We start from the raw sequence: 22,262 nt of genomic DNA, 5'->3' as shown, positions 1-22,262 counted from the left end.
ACCAGTACTTCCACCCAGAAGAGCTCATACTTTCAGTTTCCCATGGCTGTAAAAATAAGTACAAAGACGTGTTACTGCTGCACTCCAGGCCCCGTGCACACCAGTGCCCATCGCAGCAGCAGGAGGCAGGTCTTGGGGGGAGCCTCACCCGCTCCCCAGATAAGGTCACACACACCTCAGCCCCTTCGGGTTGGAGACTGTGACTTAAGACGCTTAGGGAATAGAGACAACTTCTTACAGGTCTGCGCTTCTGTCAGTCTAGAGAGACAGTTGTGTGCTCGGAACAGCTATGAAAGAGAACATTTGGTGTCTTGTGTGACTATAAAGGAATTAAAAGACTCATTTTACAGTGCATTTTAATTAAAAGTTCATTATAAGAATTTTCTTTTAAGAACAGCATACTACATATTAATGGAAATATGCAACTTTACCCTACAAATGGGACTGTCACCATATTATTCTTACAGTTCAAACATATGAAAAATAAAATATGATATTTAGCTTTATAAATTCCCCCTCCCCCCCTTAAATCCTTTTTCTTTTAAATAACAAAAGTACTAACTCTTTCCCAGTACAGTGCATTTGCTATCTGCGAGCCACAAACCAAGAAGTCACATCAATGTCAAGGAAACAGCAACATTGTTTGCAAAATATTGAGAGAAAATGATAAAAAAAATATAGTAGTCAGCCCAGTGCTTACAGAAGAGACAGTCAACAAGAATTGAAAAAACAGCACATTTTCATCTTACATAGGACCATTATAGTAACATAGAAAACAGTGCAGAAGACTTATGCTGGAAAAATATATAGCGATTCTCAGCAAGCAGAAACTGACCTTTGGCACTTGCTCATAAAAAGGCCTTTCAAAGCAAAACAAAATGGAAATTCACTTAATCACAGCTTGTATATTTTCAAAAATAAAGACATTGACTAAAGCAAGAGAAACAATAGAGAAAAGTTTACAAGCCGGGTCACTAGGAATTCAGTACATTCAGCCTACAGAAAATACAAATACAGTCTCTGACCCACCTACGCTGGGATCCTGGCTGGCGAAAGCCAGGCTCTGGGACAGAACCTCACCTGAAGCATCTATTTCAATGGAGCCGTGCTGCTTACACAGCCCTCTCTTCTAACTGAGCTAGAACACATGTCTCAGACACATCGCCTCCTTATCATAAAATAAGGATTTCTAGTCTGCAAATTAAAAAGCAAGACCCTTGCACTCAAACAGTGGCTGTTCGGCTCTGCCCATAGTTGCACCATAACCACTGTAGTGTAAGGATTGATGTCTTTAAAAAGGGCTAAAAAAGAATGGCTTTGATTCAGTGGGGAGACAATAGACTGGAAGGAAGGATTCACATTCAGCCTGCTGATCTTAGCACTTTGCCAGCGCTGCAGATTGTCAAAAGGAGTACTATGGATAACATGGATGGCTGTTCCCCTCCCTGCCAGAAGAACTGACACCCTATGCTTGGCCCTAACCGAAAGGCTGCTGCTGGCCAAAGCAGATTTGGGATCAGGCCACAAGAAAGCAAGGGCTGCTCTAGCCAAAAGTCCTTCTTTCAGTGTCAGGCTCAACGCCCCAGACTAGAAGCTATCTGCACTGAGGCAGTTTACTCAATTTCTTTATTCTTTTGAGGAGTTAAGATTGGGGAAGGGCAGAAAGAAAAACAAGTGCTTTAGATTGCACAGAAGATTGTCCTACTAAAGGGGGCACTTGAATGGGAAACAATTGCAGCTATAAATCTAGCAGACGCTCTTCGCATGTCTCCACAGGCCATTTCGTAGCACCTCCAAACACATCAACGTTGTTATCGACCCAGGGTATGATGTTGCCAGGCATGTTGGTAGAGCAATTAGCAATATTCGTGATGTCTTCAGCTTTTAAGACCCTGTCCCATATATTGAACTGGCTCATCTCCCCAACGAAGGCTTGAGTTGCATCAAATCTTCCTCCGACTGTGTCCTTTAGGCACACAAGAGTTAGGATTAAATGAGAAGGTTAGTCAGCATTGTCTTCTGCAAACTTGAAGACCCTCCCCCCCAGACACGCTGCTAGAAGGAGGTGCAGAGCCAGGTCACACAGACCAGCAACCTCAAGTTTCCAGAAGGGCTACTTTGACTGAGGTGGAACAGTTAAAAGCTCCAATCTGAAGTGTGTCAAAACAATTCGAAACAACAAGTAGCAACTGTACAGCATCACACAAAGGCTGTGCAGAACTAACCCTGCCCCCAAGCAGTAGAACAGGAAGGCAGCTTTAAATATTGAGGTTAATTGAGGAGGCATTTTGCAAGCCTGGCACAGGACAACCTCAGAAAGAACTGCAAAGATGTGTGAGACTACTCCCAAAGCTTTATGGCTATAGATTAAACTGCAACTGCAGCCCTTGCCAGCAGGGCCATAGATGTGACCTTGGGATCTAAAGGCACAGGCGGCTTCTGGTTCTATCAAATGACTACATCGAACTGCTACTGCATAAGCCTAGAAGTGTTTGCTCACTCCATCCACTACTCAAGGACAGAAATCACACGTTTTGTGGAATCACGCTAACATGAAACTGATGGCATAGGATAGACCAAAGCATAGTACAGGCAAACAGCACGAGAGAGTTACAGAAAAGCTGCCGGCCACTTGATACTGAGCTGGAGTATCTGCTCTGCAGAGTGCATTAGGATTCTGAATTTACCATTCTGTCATGGATAAGTATCTATTAAAATCAATATCAGGACAAAACTATTTTTTCCATTGCCCCACTTTGAACCTGGGAATCCTGGAGAAAGGCTATTTCCTGCTACTCATTACTTTTTTTTTGTATATGTATAATCATACAAAGAACAGGCAGAGAAAAAAAAACATGAAGGTAAGAGTGACACGATTCACAGGCAACAGCTTAGCAAGATGTTAACTGGAAGAGTGAGATTCAAAATATTCAAAAAGGACTTGTCCTTCACCTCATGAATGCTTTTTGTTGGCAGTACTAATATTCAAACTCTATTAGCATTTGCATTAATAAAGTTATTTACCTACATTTTTAATGAGAAACCAAACATCTGATTTGGAGTTCCTCCCTTTGACTTCAGGCTCTTTTTTAAAGTAGACATCGAATTCCAAAGGAGTGACAGACTCCACTACTCTAAAAACGTGTTACATACCTGAAAAGCTGTAGAATTCAGTCTGGAGGGAGTTTGGCAGAGCAAGCCAAATTACAAAAGATTCTGATATACCCACATGCACTCCAGTGCACATAGGTGTTGATCCCCCTCACGCCCATACGCACGCTTTCCTTCATCTATTCTGGGGCTCAAGGACTAACATTCTTCCTATTCTTGGGATAAAGAGGACAGGAAGGGGAAAACCCAATAAACTGCCATGGGGGACAGTCAACTTGGCTTCAATTAAAAAAAAAAAGTTAAATCAAAGCAATTTTACTTGGTCTACTTTCAACAAGCTCCTTTTTGACTGCTCATACAACGGATACACCAATTCTGTCCTTTTCTGTAACTTCACTGGCCACATTGCTAGTTACCAGCAATCTGCCTCAAAGGATTTAATTTAAGGCATTATTCAGGTCACTGATGAAGCTGCACACTGTAGCATTAAGAGTGGGAATAGGAATAACTGCAACATTAATATTCTGAATATTTAAGAAGTGAAACAAAATACACCAGTGCGTGATTGCATTACATAGTTCTTGCTTTGTTTTAATCTTTCTGATACTGTGTATACAACAGGACAAGTGTTTGCCAAAGAAATTTCTCACGGCTGCTGTTTGCTTGGGGAGTTTGCGGTTTTTTTGTTTGGTTTTATTTTGTTTGTTTGAGGTTTTTTCGTTTTGTTTTGTTTTTTCCAAACCCTGGAACACGCTGACATTCACTGACCTGTTCCTGACCCAGGATCAAGACTCCTCCAGGTTTAATCGGGTGCCAAGGAGCAAGATTCTCCCCAGTGCCAAGCTTCTCTCCATCCTGAAAAGCCTCCCACATTCCATCTCTGGTTGTCCACGTTATACAGATATGATGCCATTTTCCATCACTAATGAAGAGAGGGAGCTGGGCAACCTACGAAGACCACAGAATAATGCATGTTGCAAACCAAGTGTCAAGCACAACATTTGAAAAGGGACAGTATTTACTCTGTCCTCAGAAGCAAAAACTTCAGAGGCAGAAGTCACTCCGCATCTTTCTACTTTGTCCCAGCTGTCCCATGCTCAAGAATACAGCCATGCTTTTATTCTAGATGTGAGCTTTTGTTTCATCTAGAATCAAACGACCCAAGTACCAGAGTCTAAGCTGCTATCAGTCCACTGATCCTGCGCATTAATCTGTGGCATTTGTTGCTTGAATCTCAGTGCTTAGTCCTAAATTTCCAGCCACTGCTCACGTTAAGTTCCTCTTAAAATCTGGGGTTGCTCATTTGCAGTAACAACTCTGACAAACAGATCTGCCTGCTTCCAGTAAAACTTGTGGGAACTGTTATGAAGGGCTCCGAATAAGGAGGAATGAATTTGATCTGGAAACTTACTCAAGTCAACATTAAGACAGAAATGCAGCCGGCTATGGAGCAGCTGTGATGTGGGAGAAAGAAAAGCCCCACAGAACATTAATAGTCCTGACATAACATTGAAGAGAAAAAGTTACTGCTGAGGATAAGCAGACTCAAGCTTCCTTCTCTTCTACGAACCATTAAAAACAATCAGCTTTTCACTTTTATTGATTTGTGAGGGTGATAGGACTGTCAGAAGTCCTAAACTAGCCACACAACTGAACCACGCGAGTTGTGTTGTAGATCTGTAAACACCTGATCCCTCAGAGAGCAGCAAGTTACTAGGAAACCTAATCGAAGGTGGGAGAACGGAAGTATTTATAACCTGGTTTAACCCCAAATTCCAAGAGGTCTTGTTTTCCTCAAGCCTCATTCTGAAGCTTGTCCAAAACCATCAATGGCATGAAGCAGTGCAAGACAGTTGTTGCTTTTGTATCTGAAGTCTGAAAAAAGTGTATTTAAACTGATGTTCAGTCATTATGCATAACAAAGCCAGCTACAATTACATGCTCTCTGTCTGCTGCAAAATTCATTTTAACATATCGTAACTTCTAGGATTAGAAAGACAGAAATACTGCAACTGGCTTAAATCTCATAGGTTTTGCAATAGTGTGGCTTCAAATATTGCTTCTGTTTCATAAAATACTTGTCTCAACACACAAGTATATGTACCATTTGACTTTGTTTCCAGTACTTTTATGAACTTGCAACAAAGAAATGGACAACAACAGGCAAATAGATACTACGGTCTGAAAGGCCCAGAGCTGGCTTCTCTCAGAGAGCGTGAAAGAGTTACTAGCAGGTACCAAGGGTTCAAGACTTAACTTGATTAAGTAGAAAATAAAGACTTAGTCGATTCTCACCTTGTCATTAATTAGCAGTTCAATTGGATTATTCCCCCATTCTATGAGGACAATTTCATTAGCCTGCCCAGGAACAGCATATGAGAATGGAGTGCCGATTCCAGGAGAAGCACTCGATCTCAACCACAAGCACACAGTAAAAGCATACAGCTCTGGCAGAGTCTTCTTGATCTTCCCATATAAGTAGTTTGTGCGAAGAGGAAGGGAGACTTTGAATTCATCAGGTGACTTAAATGCACTGTTGCCTAGAATTACATTGAGGAAGAAAACATTAAACAAAACAATGTATTTGTAATTCAGGTTAAGAAATAATATAACTGATAGTGAGAATCTTTGGAATTTTAATCACTTTAGAGACGTACACAAAAAACATATATCAAAGTAGCATTACTGAATGTTGATTTTGCAGCACAGAAAAATACAACTAGATTTTATACACATAATGATAATTACTTCGTTTATTTCTCTTCCTCACTTAGAGCAAAAGAATAGACAGCACACAACTAATGAGAAGCTGTTAAATATTTTCCTTCTTCATTGCTTCGTTCATGGATTGCTTAGTTCATGGCTGGAGGCATGCCTATTTCAAATAATTCAAAGTGTTTTAAAATATATTTACTGTTACTAAACATGGATTCTCTGGTATTCTCATGATTAAAGCATCACAGTGCTTCAAATCATAGCATCATCAAAACCAGTTTTTCTTTTCCTACTACTGCTACATAGGGAGCTAGCAGCAGCATTCCCATTTTACAGAGAGCAGGCTGAGAAACAGCTTGATGCTCTCATTTTGGGTGGCCAATCTGAAATAAGTAAAAGCTAACGTATTCAGTAGAACTGATTTCTGTCCCATAGACAAATCTGGAGGAGTTCTGAACAAAAACATAACGCTGAAGTTCAAAGTGTCCTGAAGAAAAATGCAACATAAAGTTATGAACGATGAAAACATTAGACCTTTTTTTAATATAAAAGCAGAAATTATTATTTAGCTTTTTCTAAAAGATATGATAAAAACCAGTGAGATATTCCAGAGATGTTTATGAAATTGAGAAGTCTCAAACCCAAAACTTTCTGAAGTTGCAATACTCTGTATTATACAGTTTGTGTGTAATTTTGATGTTTGTGTGTAATTCTGATGTGGTTGCTTACAAGTAATTTTCTAGAATTAGATATTAAGAGAGGAATCTCGTGCCACAAGATTAAAGCCCACAGTTCTGTAGTAGAGTGTCACCCTCAACCTTTTAGCAACCTGTTCTTTTGAGTCCCACTCGCTTCCTTTACTCACATTCCCAAAACAAATTCAATCCCCTTACCAAACTTCATGCTCCAATGCAAATGAAGAGCTGTTGTCACAAAAGGTTGCCACAATTCTCATATGTAATTTTTAAGCCATTCGCATTCTCTCACTTCCCATTCTGAGAAGCAACTGGTGTTTTGACTGCATTTTTCACAGAACGAGGGGGTGGAAGAAGAAAAAGCTTGTCTGATGCTTGCATCTGTCTTGAGGAACTTACAGACCAAAAATTGAAATATTCCAAATTCTAGGCAAAAACCACCCCAGGGTGTTAGGGCTAATGTTGAGCCACCTCCACTAGGCTGGTACAAACAACGTCATGTATAAAAAAAGAAACATACTCCATTAAGAGCATTAGTCACTCTGTGAAAGAACTTAAGGAAGCAATAATGCGTTGGAAAAGAACAAACAATATTCATCTTTTGTATATTTTTCAGTTTGTTCTCATGACTTTAAAACATCCACAATTCCAAATGATAACAAGACCCTCCTGTTCCAGGCAACGGGCACATGCACAGGATAAGACAATCCTTTTCCTAAAGAATCTGAATTATTTTTTAATAAGATGGGCAAGACATATTGTTATTCCCTTTTAGAGATGAAGAAAATACATTTAGATGTAGCAAGTTCATGTCTCCAGCAGAGCCAAGAGCCACACTTAAGTCCAGGCACTAAGAGTTGCAGGATCATTCCCCCACCCAGTCCTGCTTTTTAATGCATCACCTACTGCTGTCAATGGAGACAAGCAGTAAAGGAATTACCAGAAGACTTTGGGAATCAGAACAGTTGTACAAACTTCCAACTCTTCTGCACCACTGGTAACTAAGGCAGCTGTCACAACTACAGATAAAAAAACCCGAAGTTGTAAGGTTAGGTTTTTCCTCCATTTATTTAGTCTGAGTACAATGAGGAGCTTATGACACTCCAGTTAGTTGTCAGGAAGAGATGCTAAACAATATGGCAGTTAAAATAAGAACATAATAGAAATACTATTTTCAAAAGAGGCAGGCAGTATTTGAAGGCATCTGACACTTAATCTACAAAATCATTCTTACCCTCACTTTGATTTGACAGAGGAACCAGAGGCACAGAACAGCTAAGCTGCGCTGTAATAGACAGCAAGCCACAACTAAAAGCAAGTCTGTGTCTCGGTTCCTGGCCCAAATTCTTCACTTCCCTGGAGACTTAAGATAGCCCTCTCTCTCCACACAAAAAACAAAGGTGGGAACAGGCTATTTTTAACCTAACTAAATTACGCATTCTTGTTCTCCCACCACTCTCTTTCTGATGACTTGCTGTTATGAGTCACATCTTTCAGAGACAAGGACTAGCAATACTTGCCACATAAGACATTAGCAGGCCACTAGTTCTCCTGAACTTTAGCTCCAGTTTAGGCTTTATCTTGGCTCTCAGGAGATACTAATGGCAGAGCCAGTACAAGATCTCCTCTTCCTCCTTCCCTTTTCCCCTCCTTCACACTTTTTAAATGAAAAAAAAAAAAAAAAAAAGATACAGTATCACACAAATGGATCCATTAGACTGCATTTTAAAATTCATGAGATATGTATGTTTGCACCATTTTGAAAGCGTGTCCATTAAGCTGCTTTTAAGCAGAGAGCCTACTCACCTCGGAAAATCATTTAAAGATTGGGCAGTGATATTTACTGGTACGCTAGTCCTACACAGTCCGCTCTGTCGGTGTATATAGTCAATACAGAAAGACAGTTCTGGTCTTTAGGTCATTTCCATGGGAATTTGTAATTCAAATAAACAGACTCTACTCAAGCATAGAGATCTCAGTAATAATTAATCTAAGTATCTGAATAAGTGACATGGATTAAGAGAGTGTCCCCCAGTGGCACCACGTGTAATCTACTGTAAACTCTGAAGACTACACACTTGGGATAGGAAACAACTCAGGTACCCGCAGTTACCCCAAGTCATAACCAGCAACAAAAGGAACGACCGCCAGCAATACTTCCAAAGCAGTAGGAAATGGTTCTGGCATAAAATGCCATTCCTTACATCAAAGGCAGTTATGCTAATTAAATTTAGCCCATATCATTTTCAGTTCAAATAACGACAGACAGCCCTACTCAGATGTGTACTTGACATTATCTAAGTATTTACCTGACACCAATGTCATACTTCTTCCTATTTCCACTTGCCTCCTTATACATCTTGCCATCCCACAAACACTAAGAGTTTCATGCTAACCACCCACGTATGCCAAATTAAGAGAGAGGAAGCCAAAGCCATGCAGAGGCCTGTCAAGCAGGAAGCCTGTGACAAAAGCAAAAAGGGAATCCAAGTATTTGCACTGTCACCTACTATTTAGTCCAGCATCTTAACTGTCTTTTCCTCAAGGACCACATTTAGACTACTGCACCAGAAGGAGGGAGTAAACAAAATTAATCAGCATGAGGAAGTGTTTAGACTCTGTGAAGATTACCTTTTTCTAACTCAGACACTCTTTCTAGCAATGCATTCAAGGCTGTCTCTGTCTTCTGCCGATGGGCTGACGTCTCGTTATGAAGCAAAGACTTTTCATCCTCAAGCTCAGCCACTTTGCTTAGGAGTTGGCGTTCCAGGTCTCCAAGCCTCCGTTGAAGCATCTCTCGAAGGTCATTAGGCAGTGCTGCATATGACACATTGGCTCGGAGCTGGTGCTTTAGGGAAAACAAGAAAAAAAAAAACAATAAAAAAAAAAGATTGTGATTTCTAAAACAGAAACTGGGAAGTGCAGATATGCTCCTGATTCAAAGGGAAGAAAGCAAGATCACCGAGTTCTCCAGCAAGTACAAAAGAGGCATTGCTTTTTAGCACTTGTCGTGTTCAGTGCTTTTATCAGCGCTGTAGCTAAGCAGGTCCTGAAACAAAAGGGCACTTTTGTTAGAGGCTTCCAATGTTTCATATGAAGGAGTCTTCATACATTTAAGTTCAGTAAAATCAATACAGGGAGCCAGGTCTGATGCACTTCCATTAGTATGGGTACATGTGGCACATTAGTCAATTTTTGCTTTACTTACTGCTAGTGTCATTGCCAACCTAAGTAAATAGAAAAACTGTTACTTCTTTTTAAAGAAAAAAATAAGCTACTGCAAAAGCAAATTTACCAAGTGAAAGTTTCCTCAGTTCTGATTTGCAGAGTAAGGAAGTCTGATGTTCTTTAGATCAACTGTAAGTATTAGCCAGGGAAAGTACCTATTTCAGCTGAAAAAAAAAAAAAAAAAAAAAGAAACCCACACTCTCTGAAATAACACTGGTATCTTCAAGGGTACAAAGAAACCAATAGTTCCACCTACTGTATTATTCTAGTGGCATTTCTCTCCTACAGCCCTAGAAGAAATGCCTCAAAAAGCCAGCAACAGTAATAAAAGGATGTTACACTACCAGATCATTCAAAATTGGTTTTGAAAAGCAGTCCAGAGTGTTTAGACCTCACAGAATAACCTTTAGGCAGTTACGTGCCATCCTCACATCACCACTGACTGTTTGGAGGACAGGCATGTAGCTCTCAGGCTGTGGAACACAAAACAACATCCCGCACGATTCCTGTGGGAATACTCTCCATGCAGTATTTCCATGAGCGCCACTCCACCACAAGTGCTGTCCAAAGGCTCACGGAAATCGCTTATTGGTGGGCTTGGACCAAATCCCCTTTCTATTCACAGGCATACAGAATCAGGTTCTTTTCATTCTATGTCAGCTCTAAATACATCATCTTATCTTCACAATCTGCCTGACACAATCTCCTCATTACCACTGGTCTGTTCAGCACCATATGCCAAGCTCTTACTGCCCAAGACGTCAGCTTTATACCTCAAACCCCATGAAGTCACATTCCCAGAAAGAGAGATTTAGGCATATTAATACAGAAACTAAGCTGGTGACAAGCAGGAAAACCATAATCTCCCCCCTGCCCCTGCTGTGGGAGAACACATTCACAGAAGAGCCTTTCAGGTTTTTTACCAATAAAGTGAGCAGATAAACGCTCAGGAAAACAAGACAGGCCAACCAAGCAACTCACTCCCAGGGCCAGGGCTCGGCCAGTCTGGATTTATCTCCACGAAGGAAGACTAAGCGCACTGGCCATGCCCACCCCATGGCCCAAAGCCCCCGTTGCAGCTCCAGGCGCTCCGAGTCCCCGCAGGGAGCGCAGGGAGGCTGCCCACCCCCGGCCCTACCTCCAGGCTCTCCAGACGGTCCTTCAGGGTCTGCATGGTGCGGCTCAGCTGGTCGATGACCTGCGCCGGGTCCCGCGGCAGGTCGCCCATAGTGTCCTTGCCCTTGCCCAGCTCCTTCTTCCACGTCCCCGGGGCGGACTTGCCGTCGGCGCCCTCACAGCGGCTCAGCTTGCCGGTGAGCTCCCGGATGGCCTCCCGCTGGCTCCCGATCGTCTCCTTCTGCTGCAGGACGGTCTCCCGCAGCTGCAGCACCGTGGCTCTCAGCTCCTCCTCGGGGGGCAGCGCACCGCCCTGCATGGGCACCGGGCAGCCCGCGCCGGCGGCCTCCAGCGGCAGCGAGGTGCACACGAAGCGGCTCCCCGGCGGGCTCTCCTGCTCCGCCGACGACGACCCCCGGCCGCCCGCGGCGACCGCCAGCAGGAGCCCGGCGACCACAGGCAGCATCCCGGCCGGTGAGCGGGGCGACGGCTGGGAGGGAGCGCCGGACGGGACCCGCCTCACCCCCCTGCCCCGCGCCTCACACCACTCCCGCCTTCGCCGCCGGCCCCCGGCTTTTATAGGCAGGGCGGGCGCGTGCGGGGGGGCCGGCTGGCGCCGCGCGCGCTGGTTGGCTGCAGCCGGCGCTGACGCCGCACCGCGCCCCGGGCGAGGCCGCCCCGCTCCCCTCAGCGCCGGGCAGGCGCCGGGCTCCGCCGCCGCTCGAAGCGGCCTCGGCCGGAGTCGGGCCGGGGCTCCGCGCGGTGTCCCGCCGGGTCCGGGAGCCGCCCCGGGCAGCCGGTGCCTCGGGCCCAGGGTCCCCGTCGGACACGCTGCGCCTCAGTCTGCCCTTGCCGTCCCCCGCCGCCGCTCCGGGACCCGCCGCCTGGCGCCCTCCGGCCCGTCGGTGCCCGTCTCCTGCGGGGGGTCCAGCCCGGGGACAGCACCCGGCGGGGCCCGGCCGGGGTCGCCGCGTCCCGACGCCAGGCTCCGGCCACCGGCACCGCCGGGCAGCTGCCCCGCCCGGCAGATAACGCCGTCACAGAACCGAGATACGGGGCAGGCTACGGACCGGTACCCGCACGTGTGACGGAGGGGACAGGGACGGGGACAGGGGCATTGTACGAAGGAGCTTCAGAAATTCTTGTCGAGTGCCACAGGACTGTAGAGGTCCAGGACTGGACCATAAAACCATTGTGGTTTTAGCCATATGGTTCACAGTATCCAATACTTTTAATGCTCATCACAATTACTTTAAATTTCTAATCCGTGAAGGCTTGTGTATTTTTCCGAGTGCCATACAGACATCAGCTGAGCGTTCTCACATACTTCTTACAGATATGCATTGAAAACAGTTACCTCTGCTGGAAAAACAGAGGAACAATTTCCTTATGCATCAGCAGAGACTGCTCTTAGGGCTCTAAAAGCTTTGAGTAGAATTTCAGATTTTTAGGAAGTTCATATATGGAGATTAAAGACATTTTACCAGAGGGGGCGTAGCTCTTACAATGAAACAACTTTTTTAATAATCATGAATAAAAATAAGGAATAAAGGATACATAATTGAAAGATTTTTTAGCTCTTTTTTCAGTCAGTGTGCAAATGGCTTTGTTACAGAATGAGCTGACAGGTTTCAAGGACTGTGTATCACACTGACAGTTAAATCTGACTCTTTTGTGACATCCAGTGATATCCTGTTAAAAAGTCAGCTGCAGACGCTGATACGCCACGCGAGATGCAGCTCTTATGGGTCATTCAAGGGAGAGAACACGGAGGACAGACGGAGTTCAGTAAGCGACTGGCTCTGAGTTCTGAAGCTCTGAGTTCCTTTTGTCTGGAAACCAGGTCTCAAGAGAGGGTACTGCTTCCAGGCTGCGTGGAAAAGCAGTACCTGTTCCAGTGCAGAGTTCCAATTAATTCCTGGCTGGACACCCAACTCCCACTGAACTCAGCAGGGTATCAGCTCAACCGTTTTGCTGATGCAAATTCTGGATGCTGCAATGAGCAGGACCACGCAAGTACACCAGGAACATCTCCTCTGTCCACACTGTGTCTCACCAGGCCACATAAATACAAGAAATATTAAAGTCTATATGCAATAATGCACCAAAATGTTTGCTTTACATGTAAGATTGCTCAGTCACATTTCTATCACATTGTAGCCCATTTCTCCTGAATGTCAAGTGAAGCAGCATGAAAAAAACTTAACAAAGTAATTGTAGAATGCTGGGTTTGCCTGTCCTTGAGGCCTGTCACCCTACTGTAGGACAACAGCAGTCTATTGCTGTTATACAGCTCGAGTCCATCCTCTATAATATGGATTGGGATCGTACCCAACGAAAATAACCTCACATTACTTAAAAATAAACTTCAAAATTCTGATCCCGATTTTAAAACCCACTTCACAATTCACAGCTGCTCCCAAACACATTTTGACTCAATGCATGACAGTGATAAAGGCATTGCTCCTTTTTAAATTCAAGCAAAATATAGCTTGAAGGTTTTGCTTAATTATAGATAGATTTTTGTCATAATCTCTTACTCAGGCAGGCTGAGAAGTAATACAAGCAGCAGCAAGCAATAAGCATCTGACTTCCAAAGTTCTGTAAGGAATATGGTGGTAAATTGCTTGTGACAATAAAAGTGTTGTCCTTTATTACTATACTGTTTCTTTTTGACAGGGGAGGTCAGTAAACAGGAAAGAATCCCAACACAGACACTCAGAACTGTCTGTTACTGCAGAGTGGGGGCATGCCCGCGGAGGAGGGCGGACGGAGATGGAGCACAGCCGGTATTACCCCTCGTCCTTCTTAACAGCCTCAATATTTGTCTATGGTACTTCCCTGCTTTCAAAAAAAAAAACAAACCCCAAACACCACAAATTACCCCACTCTACCCCACTTCCAGATTCTGAGATCTAAATTTAATGCATGTAATAATTTATTGAAACACCGCTGGTGACCGCAGCCAGTGTTTTTTCATGCTGAAGGCCATATCAATCTTCATTTTGAGTGACTAACATGCAGCAGTACATTTTCATAAATAATAAATCACAAATCGTTAAAAAAATGAGAGTCTATCACTTTTACACCACTATATTATATGTTAAGGCATAAGCAAGCTTAATACTTGATAATTCGAGCTGTTTAAAAAAAACAAACAGTTGCAAGGAAGGGTTTTTTGCTTATGTCCAAGGTGAGCGCTGACAGGCGCAGTGACTGTATTTCACTGTCGCCAGTGGCTGACGGGGAAGAGGGGAAGCCCAGCGTGTGTAGGTAACTCACTATTGCGTTTGAGAGGTTTTTAAAACTTCTGACTCTGGGGCTGTCAGGCAGCCTAGTATCTCTGCAGCCCACAGAATGGATTTTTAATTTTTAATTTAACTTTGACAGTTTCTACTGCCTTCAAAAGGGCTTTATTCTCTTTGGAAACAGCATTTGCATGCTAGCTGCCATCCGTCTTTATCTTTGATGCGCAGCTGTAATATCTAATACTGGAACTTCAATATGTGTGTCACGTGCAGTTGGATTATCAATAATATAAACTTTTTGTGTTTAGGATGAGGGTCTGGAATGCAAGAGATCTGACATAAAACTTTGCTACCACACTTCTATCTGGCCACTATCACTAAGACAATCTTGCAAAAACTTTTAAATAAATTAGGAGACGCTGCCTTGTTTCTGAAGCGTAGCTTAAGCACTGCAAGGCAGTGTACAAGTGACTTTAGATGAAAGACAGGCTGCCTTTTTTTTTTTTTCCCAATACTTTGATTTTGTTCCACTCATTATTGCCCAGATGTTCAGTGAAATATTGGACTAATTATCTGAAAGGCTCAGCTTAGCCTAGACCTACAGATCCAGGTTTAGAACCTTTTTATCTGTGACTTAGAAATTCCGGTCTTATTGTAAGGGAAGTTAAGTATTTTACTGCCTAGCGAAATTTTCAAAAGTACTAACTGCCCAACTTTGTCAGTAAGTACCTGCATTTTACAGCCTGGCCCTAAGAACATTTGAAAAATAAAATATTTCATTTTTCTATGCCTCCTTTCTCTGTTTATAAAGTGAACATTCTATTCCTTTTCCTCTCTAGCCTTTCTCAGATTATAAACTCTCACTGGGCAGAAACTGTCTGTCCCTGGGTGCTTGTGCATCCCGATGCTTATTATTTGTATCAGAGCGGTGTTTATATTAGCTAGGTTAGACTAGTTTATTTAACCCACTTGCTTCTAAGGAAATGGTACTTGGGCTGCCACTTACAACCCCCAGAAGATGAAAAAAGAGAATCATTTGAGTGATTCCTTAAGAATGTATCACTTGCTCAAAAAAGACCAATTTCACTTGTATCATAACAAGTCAGCAAAACTATAGAATATTCACCAGCAATGAAGCCTCAAATGATGAACTTTGTGCGGTGTCCTTCTTAATGTTTGCTGAAGCAATCGGATATGAACAAACTCTTTACTTAATCTTTAATATCTACTTCTGACTGCATGGAAGTCTCCTGGCTACCAATTAGAGATGTGCCACCAACCCGAACTCTGACATTTTTAAGCACATTTCAAGAAACTTGGTATCTGGCAAGTGCTGGTATCAGGAAATTTAGGGGGTAAACAATATTCCCACCTTACATAGCTTTCATGGATAAAATACAGATAGAATATTATTAGAAACCAATCGCTAAGAGACATACTCCCTTTTTCTTTCCATATCCAAGGCTCTTCTATGAAAATCATAAATGAAAAATGTATTTCCTTTTAAGTCAACAGGATTTTTGCCATTGATCTGAATAAATTCAGGATTTCTCCAGATCATCTAAATGATACATCACTTTTCTGAGAATCGTTAATTAGGATGGATCTTCCTTCTGGCAGAAGAAAAACAGAACTTACTGTGGAGGTACTCACTGTAAAAACTAGCTTTGTCAGAAAGGTTCGCTGCAGGCACTTTGAAAGAACGTCAGACACTTAAAGGAGCACGCGCTGGCTGCAGCATTCCCCGTGCCGCTGGCGACGAAGGGACAGGAACAGGAGACTGGCCTGGGAAAACACACGCTGCCTGTTGCCCCGACAGGAACCACTGGCCAGAGAAGAGCCTGTCAGCTCTGCAGGACCTGCTGTCTTCCTGGTACTCTGCAGCCTTTGGCCCAAAACGCCAGGCTTAGAAATACATTTGAGAAGTGAAACGGGTTAGTTGCATGGAGAACGATCCCCGAGACCTTTGCCTTTATTACTCAGTTCTAATTAATGCATATCTCCCTAAAGTTGAAAGAATTTTGCCCGATTCCAACTGTAATTCAAAACACAGAATTTGACCAGAGATATGCAAAATACATGTCAAGATATACTAAAGTCTGCATGTATATAAAATATATTGCAATGCATCAAATGCTTTGACATGCTCAAAACTGGCTCTTTATTGCTCAAGTTTCTTTTCAAAACTCTTAGTCCATTTAGATTTGGTGTTTTTGCAAAATAAGATGCTACTGTGAAAAGACCTAATACTGCACTTCTTTCTGCAGGAAGGGAGATCGTTTCCTCTCCGCGGGCTCCAGGGACACCCTTTCCCGCGCGGAGCACAGTGCAGTAGCGCCCAGAGACGGTCATTAAACTCCACTACGGGAGTCCTGGGGCTTCGCACAGGAGCGGGACAAATTACCTGCTGGAACATCTGCAACTACTGCAGAATGGGTAATTAGCGCAGTCCACACCAGGGCCTGCTTTGGTGGGTTTCTAGAGTCGATGAGCCTACGGGAGCCCCCTGGAATCCTCTCGGTCCTATAAACCTTAAAGTCCAGCAGCAGGTGAACAGTTTCCCTGTTGCTGGATGGGAAATTGTGTCCTTTGACCAGGTGGTTCACTCTCATTACAGTATTGGAAAGTTCTATTTTCTTTCCGTGATACCACTCCATAAACCGGGAATGCAGGTTTGTATCAGTCATTTCTATTACTGCATGCATGTACTAGATGCACGCACACACTCACATATATATGTTGAATCAAAGATATTTTTGAAGTCACCACACCAGAAATACACACTTGGATTTAGAGCTAGAATTCACAGAATAGAATGTAACGCAGCCGCCTTGTGACACAGACAGAAAGAAAAGAATACATGAGAGATGAGAAATCCAGGACAAAAGGCAGAGCAGCTTTCAGTGCCTTTCCATAGAGAACGTGGCTATAGAAGCAGCTCAGCCTTTCATGCCGGTGAGTTAGTTTTTCAATTCTGTCAGAATTGGAGAGATAACCTTGAGTTCTCCCCACAGGGATTTCCCCCCTCCTTTCACTATTTTCGTGTCTCATTCTGTGGCTGACAATTAGAAACGCTATTATGTCTTGACCCACACGACATGTGAAATGCCAAAGCACCTGGTGTTCTGAGATGATGTTAACTCACCTCAATAGGTTTCATCTCAAGTCCTAATGAGTGTGACAAAGTAACGACCCACGGAGAGACTCCACAGAGTTCTGGTAGGCCAAGGGAAAAACAAGTCGTTACCTGTGGAGATAGCTTTTGCAAGAAACAAGATTGCGCACAGGTGGAAGAAGACTGACACAAGAAAATGGCAAAATACAGGGTTACGTAATTTTAGCTCCAGATTCTGCACCACGTGTGTTTCAGCCAATACACCTGGGGCCAGGCTGTAGCTTTGACAGTGCATCTGGCGATGAGGTTCTGTACCCCGGCAGTCAGGTTGTGGAGCGTTCTGCCTTCACTGTAATCAGCAGCAGCTCCACTGCTGACCTGCGCGGGGTGTGTCATGCCCTGCCTCTGGTACGGTTATTTGCACTAAGAGGTACTTGTGTGTGAGAAGAGTCAACCAGCCCAAACCTTCTCAGATCATACTTGTCAAAAATGCACTTACTTGTCATTGTGCTACCTCTATTTGGCCAGGCTGCTATCGTATTTTCCGAGGGGTAGATCTAAATAAACTTATTTGATTTTAATGGTCACGACAGATTTACCTTACCCTTCCTGCCACTCGCCCGGTTCCATTTTGATTTACCCGTTCTCTTTTCATCGTTTAAGATGACAAAGGGATTGTCCGTTTTCTGTGTGGTTTACACTACCCAGCTAACTCCCCACTAACATCCAATACAAATACTCAGTATTGTAATGGTATTACCCCATCTATATTTTCATTATCCAAGATCTGAATTCACTGGTAATTTTATATTTAATTCCTTTTTTCAGTATTTTTCACACAGTATGCCATCATGAAACAATGGCGCAGAGTAAATGTCTTTCTTTGCAGAATGATTGATATTAATTAGAAAACATATACCAAAATAGTAGTAATGCCATGTAAAAAAGTTTTCAATGCTTTACATTTAAGTGGTTAGCAATATTTTCAGTATTATAAAACAAATGGCATTAAGGGAATTCATTTGTGAAACAAATCCTGTGTCAATGTTTTCATTCTATAATGCATGTCAAAAATTTGCAGTTGAAAATGACATGATTTCATTTTCAAATAAAATGGAAAATATTTTGCTCATAAATCCTTTCTCTTCAGCCTGTGAAAAATACCCTGGACTATGAAAGAGCACGTTCTACATCCTTGCTGTGCCTCAGCCAGTCTGAATAAAGGTTTAATGAGCTGGTGAATAGTGTGACCAAATCGCTGATTCTCTGACTAGCGGACGGTAAGGCAGGAAACAGTCCTATTCGTCTGGGTTTGACTGAAACCTGAGTTAACTGTCAGTGCCCACACAAACCAGAAAAATAGGATTAAAGGCCAAAGAGATACTAACGGTAGACATGTTGTACATCTGCTTTGACAGATGATTTTCACGCTTCACAGGTTTAACTAAAGATCACTTCCGCAGCAGTTCTTATGAAGCTAAACCCCTTCTAAATGAAACGATTAAAAAACAACTGAGGATTAAAGAATCAAAATCTAAGCTCTCGTAAAACTCTCCAAAATGTTAATAGTAATGATAAACAAAGATGAAGTAGAGCACCTACATACAAATTTTCAAAATAATTAGAAGTCTATACACCAAAATCCAATCAATCTGTTTGCACAAAGCTAAGAAGAGTCTTAGTCATCTATTTATTTCACTAACTCCGTGAATCATTAAGCACACACCAAAGTAACTTTTATCTGTGACTATCAGAGTACAGTATGCTTTCACAGGCTGTGAAAATTGCAAGGATGAGACTTGGAAAATCACCTTCGCTTCTTTCTGCTTGTAAAATGACTGCAACCAGGTGCCTTCCAAAAAGCACGACCTGAGGTTAGCGAGCACGCGCGAGCTTACGTACGATGATGCTGTTTCAGTCTGGATCGATGGCAAATAACACAGATCCATCGAGCTACCACAGTCAATTAAGTCAAGGAATTTCTTTTCTGTTGTTTGATCTGATAAAGGGCTTAGTGTAAGAGCTGTTCAAGGAAACGCTACAAATCCAAAAGGGTAAGTTCAAATCCTGCTCCTGGGTCGACGCCAAAGACCGCGCTCACTTGGAGCGGTGCTGGAAGCGTCCTCAGCCGGTTGAGCTGGAAGTCCGAGGCACCAGGCACAGCAGTGTGCCACAGGGTACAGATGTGCCTGGCCTCCTGTGCCACCACATGCTGTGAAGAGATGAGGGACGGGCCTAAAACCAGGAGGAAATTCTGGAATCTATTCCCTAATATATGAACAATATAGCAAATATTTCTTTTCCTGCAAGAATATTTGTAACCTTTTTGTAAGTGCCACAAATATTAGGCTGCAATAATATTTACTAATTTGCACTCACATGTAATTTTTAGCATCACCCTGTCATACTTACACAAAATATTATTTATTAATGAAAGCCCCTGAACGCAATATTCTAAAAATAAAGGGAAAAGTAAAGGGAGTATTTTTAAAATCTTGTCTGACTTACTTGCCACTGTGCTACAATTCAGAGTTGTGCTTTCTAACACGCTGCACTGGGCTCAGTCACCAAGCCTCTTCCTCCATTTCCCCAGCTAGAAGACAGAGTTAATGCAACAGTGATGAAACTAATTGCTGGGAAACCAAACATCTTCTCTTCTGATGATTAAAGAACTCTTGTTAGAGATTGTAATAGTTCTGCGTAGTCAGAAAGGTAGCTCCACTGAGGAATTAATTACTGGTAACTGCTTTTTCTTTTTATTCTAGATAGGTCTGATACAAGCTCTTGATGCTTGGGATCTACGAAGATAAGGCAAACCAGAATGAGAACAAGTGTAAGCACCGCTCCAGAGAAAGGCAGAGGGAGGCAGCTCCTGTGAACGAGGTTCATTCCAGAGCCAGATGTGCTCCACAGTTTGCCTCCCACTGCAGTAACGGCGAGGCTCGCAGGGGTGTATCATTGCTGCACCGCGACTCCTGAATAAGTGGCTTGATCTTCATAGTAAGTCTAACCCTGATACAAGAAGGATTGCTAAGCAGCAACCAGAGGGCTCCGGGTTGTGACAAGAGATTATTCCACTAAGAACCACTGAACAAGTAACTGCCATCTTCAAGACTTTTTATCTAGAGCACAGTTATTTGTGGCTGCTAAGGAGGCCAGGCAAAGTTTGAGATATTTAGTAACATAGAGGAAACATCACAGCTTAGAATTCAGAGGCTTTAGGAGGTGTAGGCTCTCACTCAACATTACTCTCCTGAGCCACGGTTTTCATTATTGCAGATGTTTATTTTCAGTTTGATCCAAAATCATGAGAACTGCCAAACGGGACGCCAATGTCCCGGGGAACTATGTAAAAACGGGGGTGTATTTCTCTCTGAACTGTGCTCATTCAAACTCAGTGCATACTGACGCGAGTACGGGTCCCTGAGCGAGCCCCCAGGTCACCGCAGCACAGAGCTGCCAGTCCAAGGCCAACCCGCAATCCCTGTATCTAAGCTCAAATCAGAGCTTAGCTCTTTTAGTCAGACACATTGTTTAATAATATGCTTTATTTACCTACTGCTATTCATTCAGCAGCACTCCAGTCTTCTAAAACTAACTCGGTACATCGTGTACATTTCTCCACAGACGTTGAACGAACTGAAACACACAACATAAGAAAAGCAGGGTAAATCCAAGCTCAATTGGGCAAGAGAAAGAGTCCCGAATTTGTCTGAAATTGGTCTGAAGCTAACCTGGAGTAACTGGAAGTGTTTGTTGAGAGAGGTTTAAAAATGCAAGTACTATTTAAAAAAATCACACATGAGAAAATTCTTTTGGAATAATCTGTTTCACAGGATACAGCCTGATGCATCCTAGGTGCATTACTGAACTGTCAGAAAGTACTGAATGTACTGCGGTGGCAGCCTCTAATTAATCCACTGAGTGCCATTAATCCAGCTGCCGATGTGTGTGTGTTGCTTGCGTAACAAATACTCTGGAAACGGCACCTTGCACTTGAGCATAACGATGTGACTGCATGAGATGCCTGGTACGGCTTTAAGAGGGCGAGTTTATATTTGAAAGCTAATACGTGTCATGTTAAGGGGGCATATATTTTGCACGTTAGTTTTCTGGAGGACAATCCTCCACATTTAATTGAAACCCCTTCCTGTTTCTGTTGATTTGTTAACTCTTCCATAGGCAAGTCGTACCTGGAATTCATGCTCTAGTTGTGATTTCTTTCTTCCCGAGCAGGCATGGTCTCGTGCAGTGGCATTTATCTGTCAGCTCTCCTCATCCCCACTGACTTAGTCGTGAGCCATTTTTAGAATTTTCTTCCAAGTTTTTAGCATTGTAAATTTGACTCATCTGACTTCATTCTTCAAAGATATGTTTTCTTTTTCTTGTTGACAGGGTGAAATTTATAACACCGAATCTTCCATGTGGATGCCGTATCTTATGGAGACTATGCTGTGCTTGCAAAGGTTGTGCTGGGATGGTTTTGGTGAACATTCCCACTTGTAAATCCTGCTGTCTAGAATATTTATAGAAAGCAAATGCAAGAAGCGCCAATATGGCTAAAATAAATTCGACTCAACATTCAAACACTGTCGCAAAACACACTTGTTTAAAGTCTACTCAGCTGCATGTGAGATTTCTGAAGCACGTTGCATTTCTGTACAGTGAAGTCACTACACTTCATTGTTTAAATCACTTACAAGTTCTAGTTATTCCCCCGTTAAAGATGTATTTCAATAATCCGGCCAGTCTGAGCAGGTCCCTTGTTAAGCCTTACCCCCGTGTGCTATGTTTGAATAATCTGTAAGCATAGTAAAACATTATTTTAGGTGGCATCCATAATATATTATGCACATAGCTGAAAGTGGGAAAGGTTTTAGCCTCATCAATGAAGCCTCAAAGGAGCAGTCGTGGTGTACCTACATGGCCTCAACCAGATGTAATCCTTTGGGCTAAAAGACAAAAAAAGCCACAATGTATTCCAAGTATCAATTCTCAAGTCTGTTGCTGTAGGGTTCGAGTGTATCCAGGAAA

At 42.9% G+C, this 22,262-nt stretch overlaps 1 protein-coding gene and 1 long non-coding RNA gene across 2 annotated transcripts; both read right to left on the bottom strand.

The window, feature by feature from the left end:
• Positions 1 to 339: 339 nt before the first annotated feature.
• Positions 340 to 11,428, bottom strand: NPTX2 (neuronal pentraxin 2). The gene is made up of 5 exons (XM_074597911.1): positions 10,888 to 11,428; positions 9,153 to 9,369; positions 5,407 to 5,651; positions 3,880 to 4,059; positions 340 to 1,966 (listed from the first exon to the last, which is right to left on the bottom strand). The coding sequence occupies exons 1-5, from the start codon at positions 11,329 to 11,331 to the stop codon at positions 1,739 to 1,741; spliced, it is 1,314 nt and encodes a 437-aa protein (XP_074454012.1). The 5' UTR covers positions 11,332 to 11,428; the 3' UTR covers positions 340 to 1,738.
• A 958-nt stretch (positions 11,429 to 12,386) lies between these two features.
• LOC141747380 (uncharacterized) lies at positions 12,387 to 19,817 on the bottom strand. Its single transcript, XR_012588704.1, has 3 exons — positions 19,737 to 19,817; positions 17,259 to 17,360; positions 12,387 to 16,018 (listed from the first exon to the last, which is right to left on the bottom strand). It is a non-coding gene; the product is annotated as an uncharacterized LOC141747380 (long non-coding RNA).
• Between the last annotated feature and the right edge of the window lie 2,445 nt (positions 19,818 to 22,262).

This window comes from Larus michahellis, chromosome 8 (assembly GCF_964199755.1).
Source record: "Larus michahellis chromosome 8, bLarMic1.1, whole genome shotgun sequence".
Taxonomy (NCBI): Eukaryota; Metazoa; Chordata; class Aves; order Charadriiformes; family Laridae; genus Larus; species Larus michahellis.
This window is presented reverse-complemented; position numbering and strand designations above follow the sequence as displayed.

Coding starts and splice junctions, on each gene's coding strand:
- NPTX2 (XM_074597911.1), bottom strand. CDS start 11,331: ATGCTGCCTGTGGTCGCCGGGCTCCTGCTGGCGGTCGCCGCGGGCGGC. Junction 9,370..10,887: donor ACCGTCTGGAGAGCCTGGAG/GTAGGGCCGGGG, acceptor TTTTCCCTAAAG/CACCAGCTCCGAGCCAATGT. Junction 4,060..5,406: donor AACTGCTAATTAATGACAAG/GTGAGAATCGAC, acceptor TGGTCTTCGTAG/GTTGCCCAGCTCCCTCTCTT.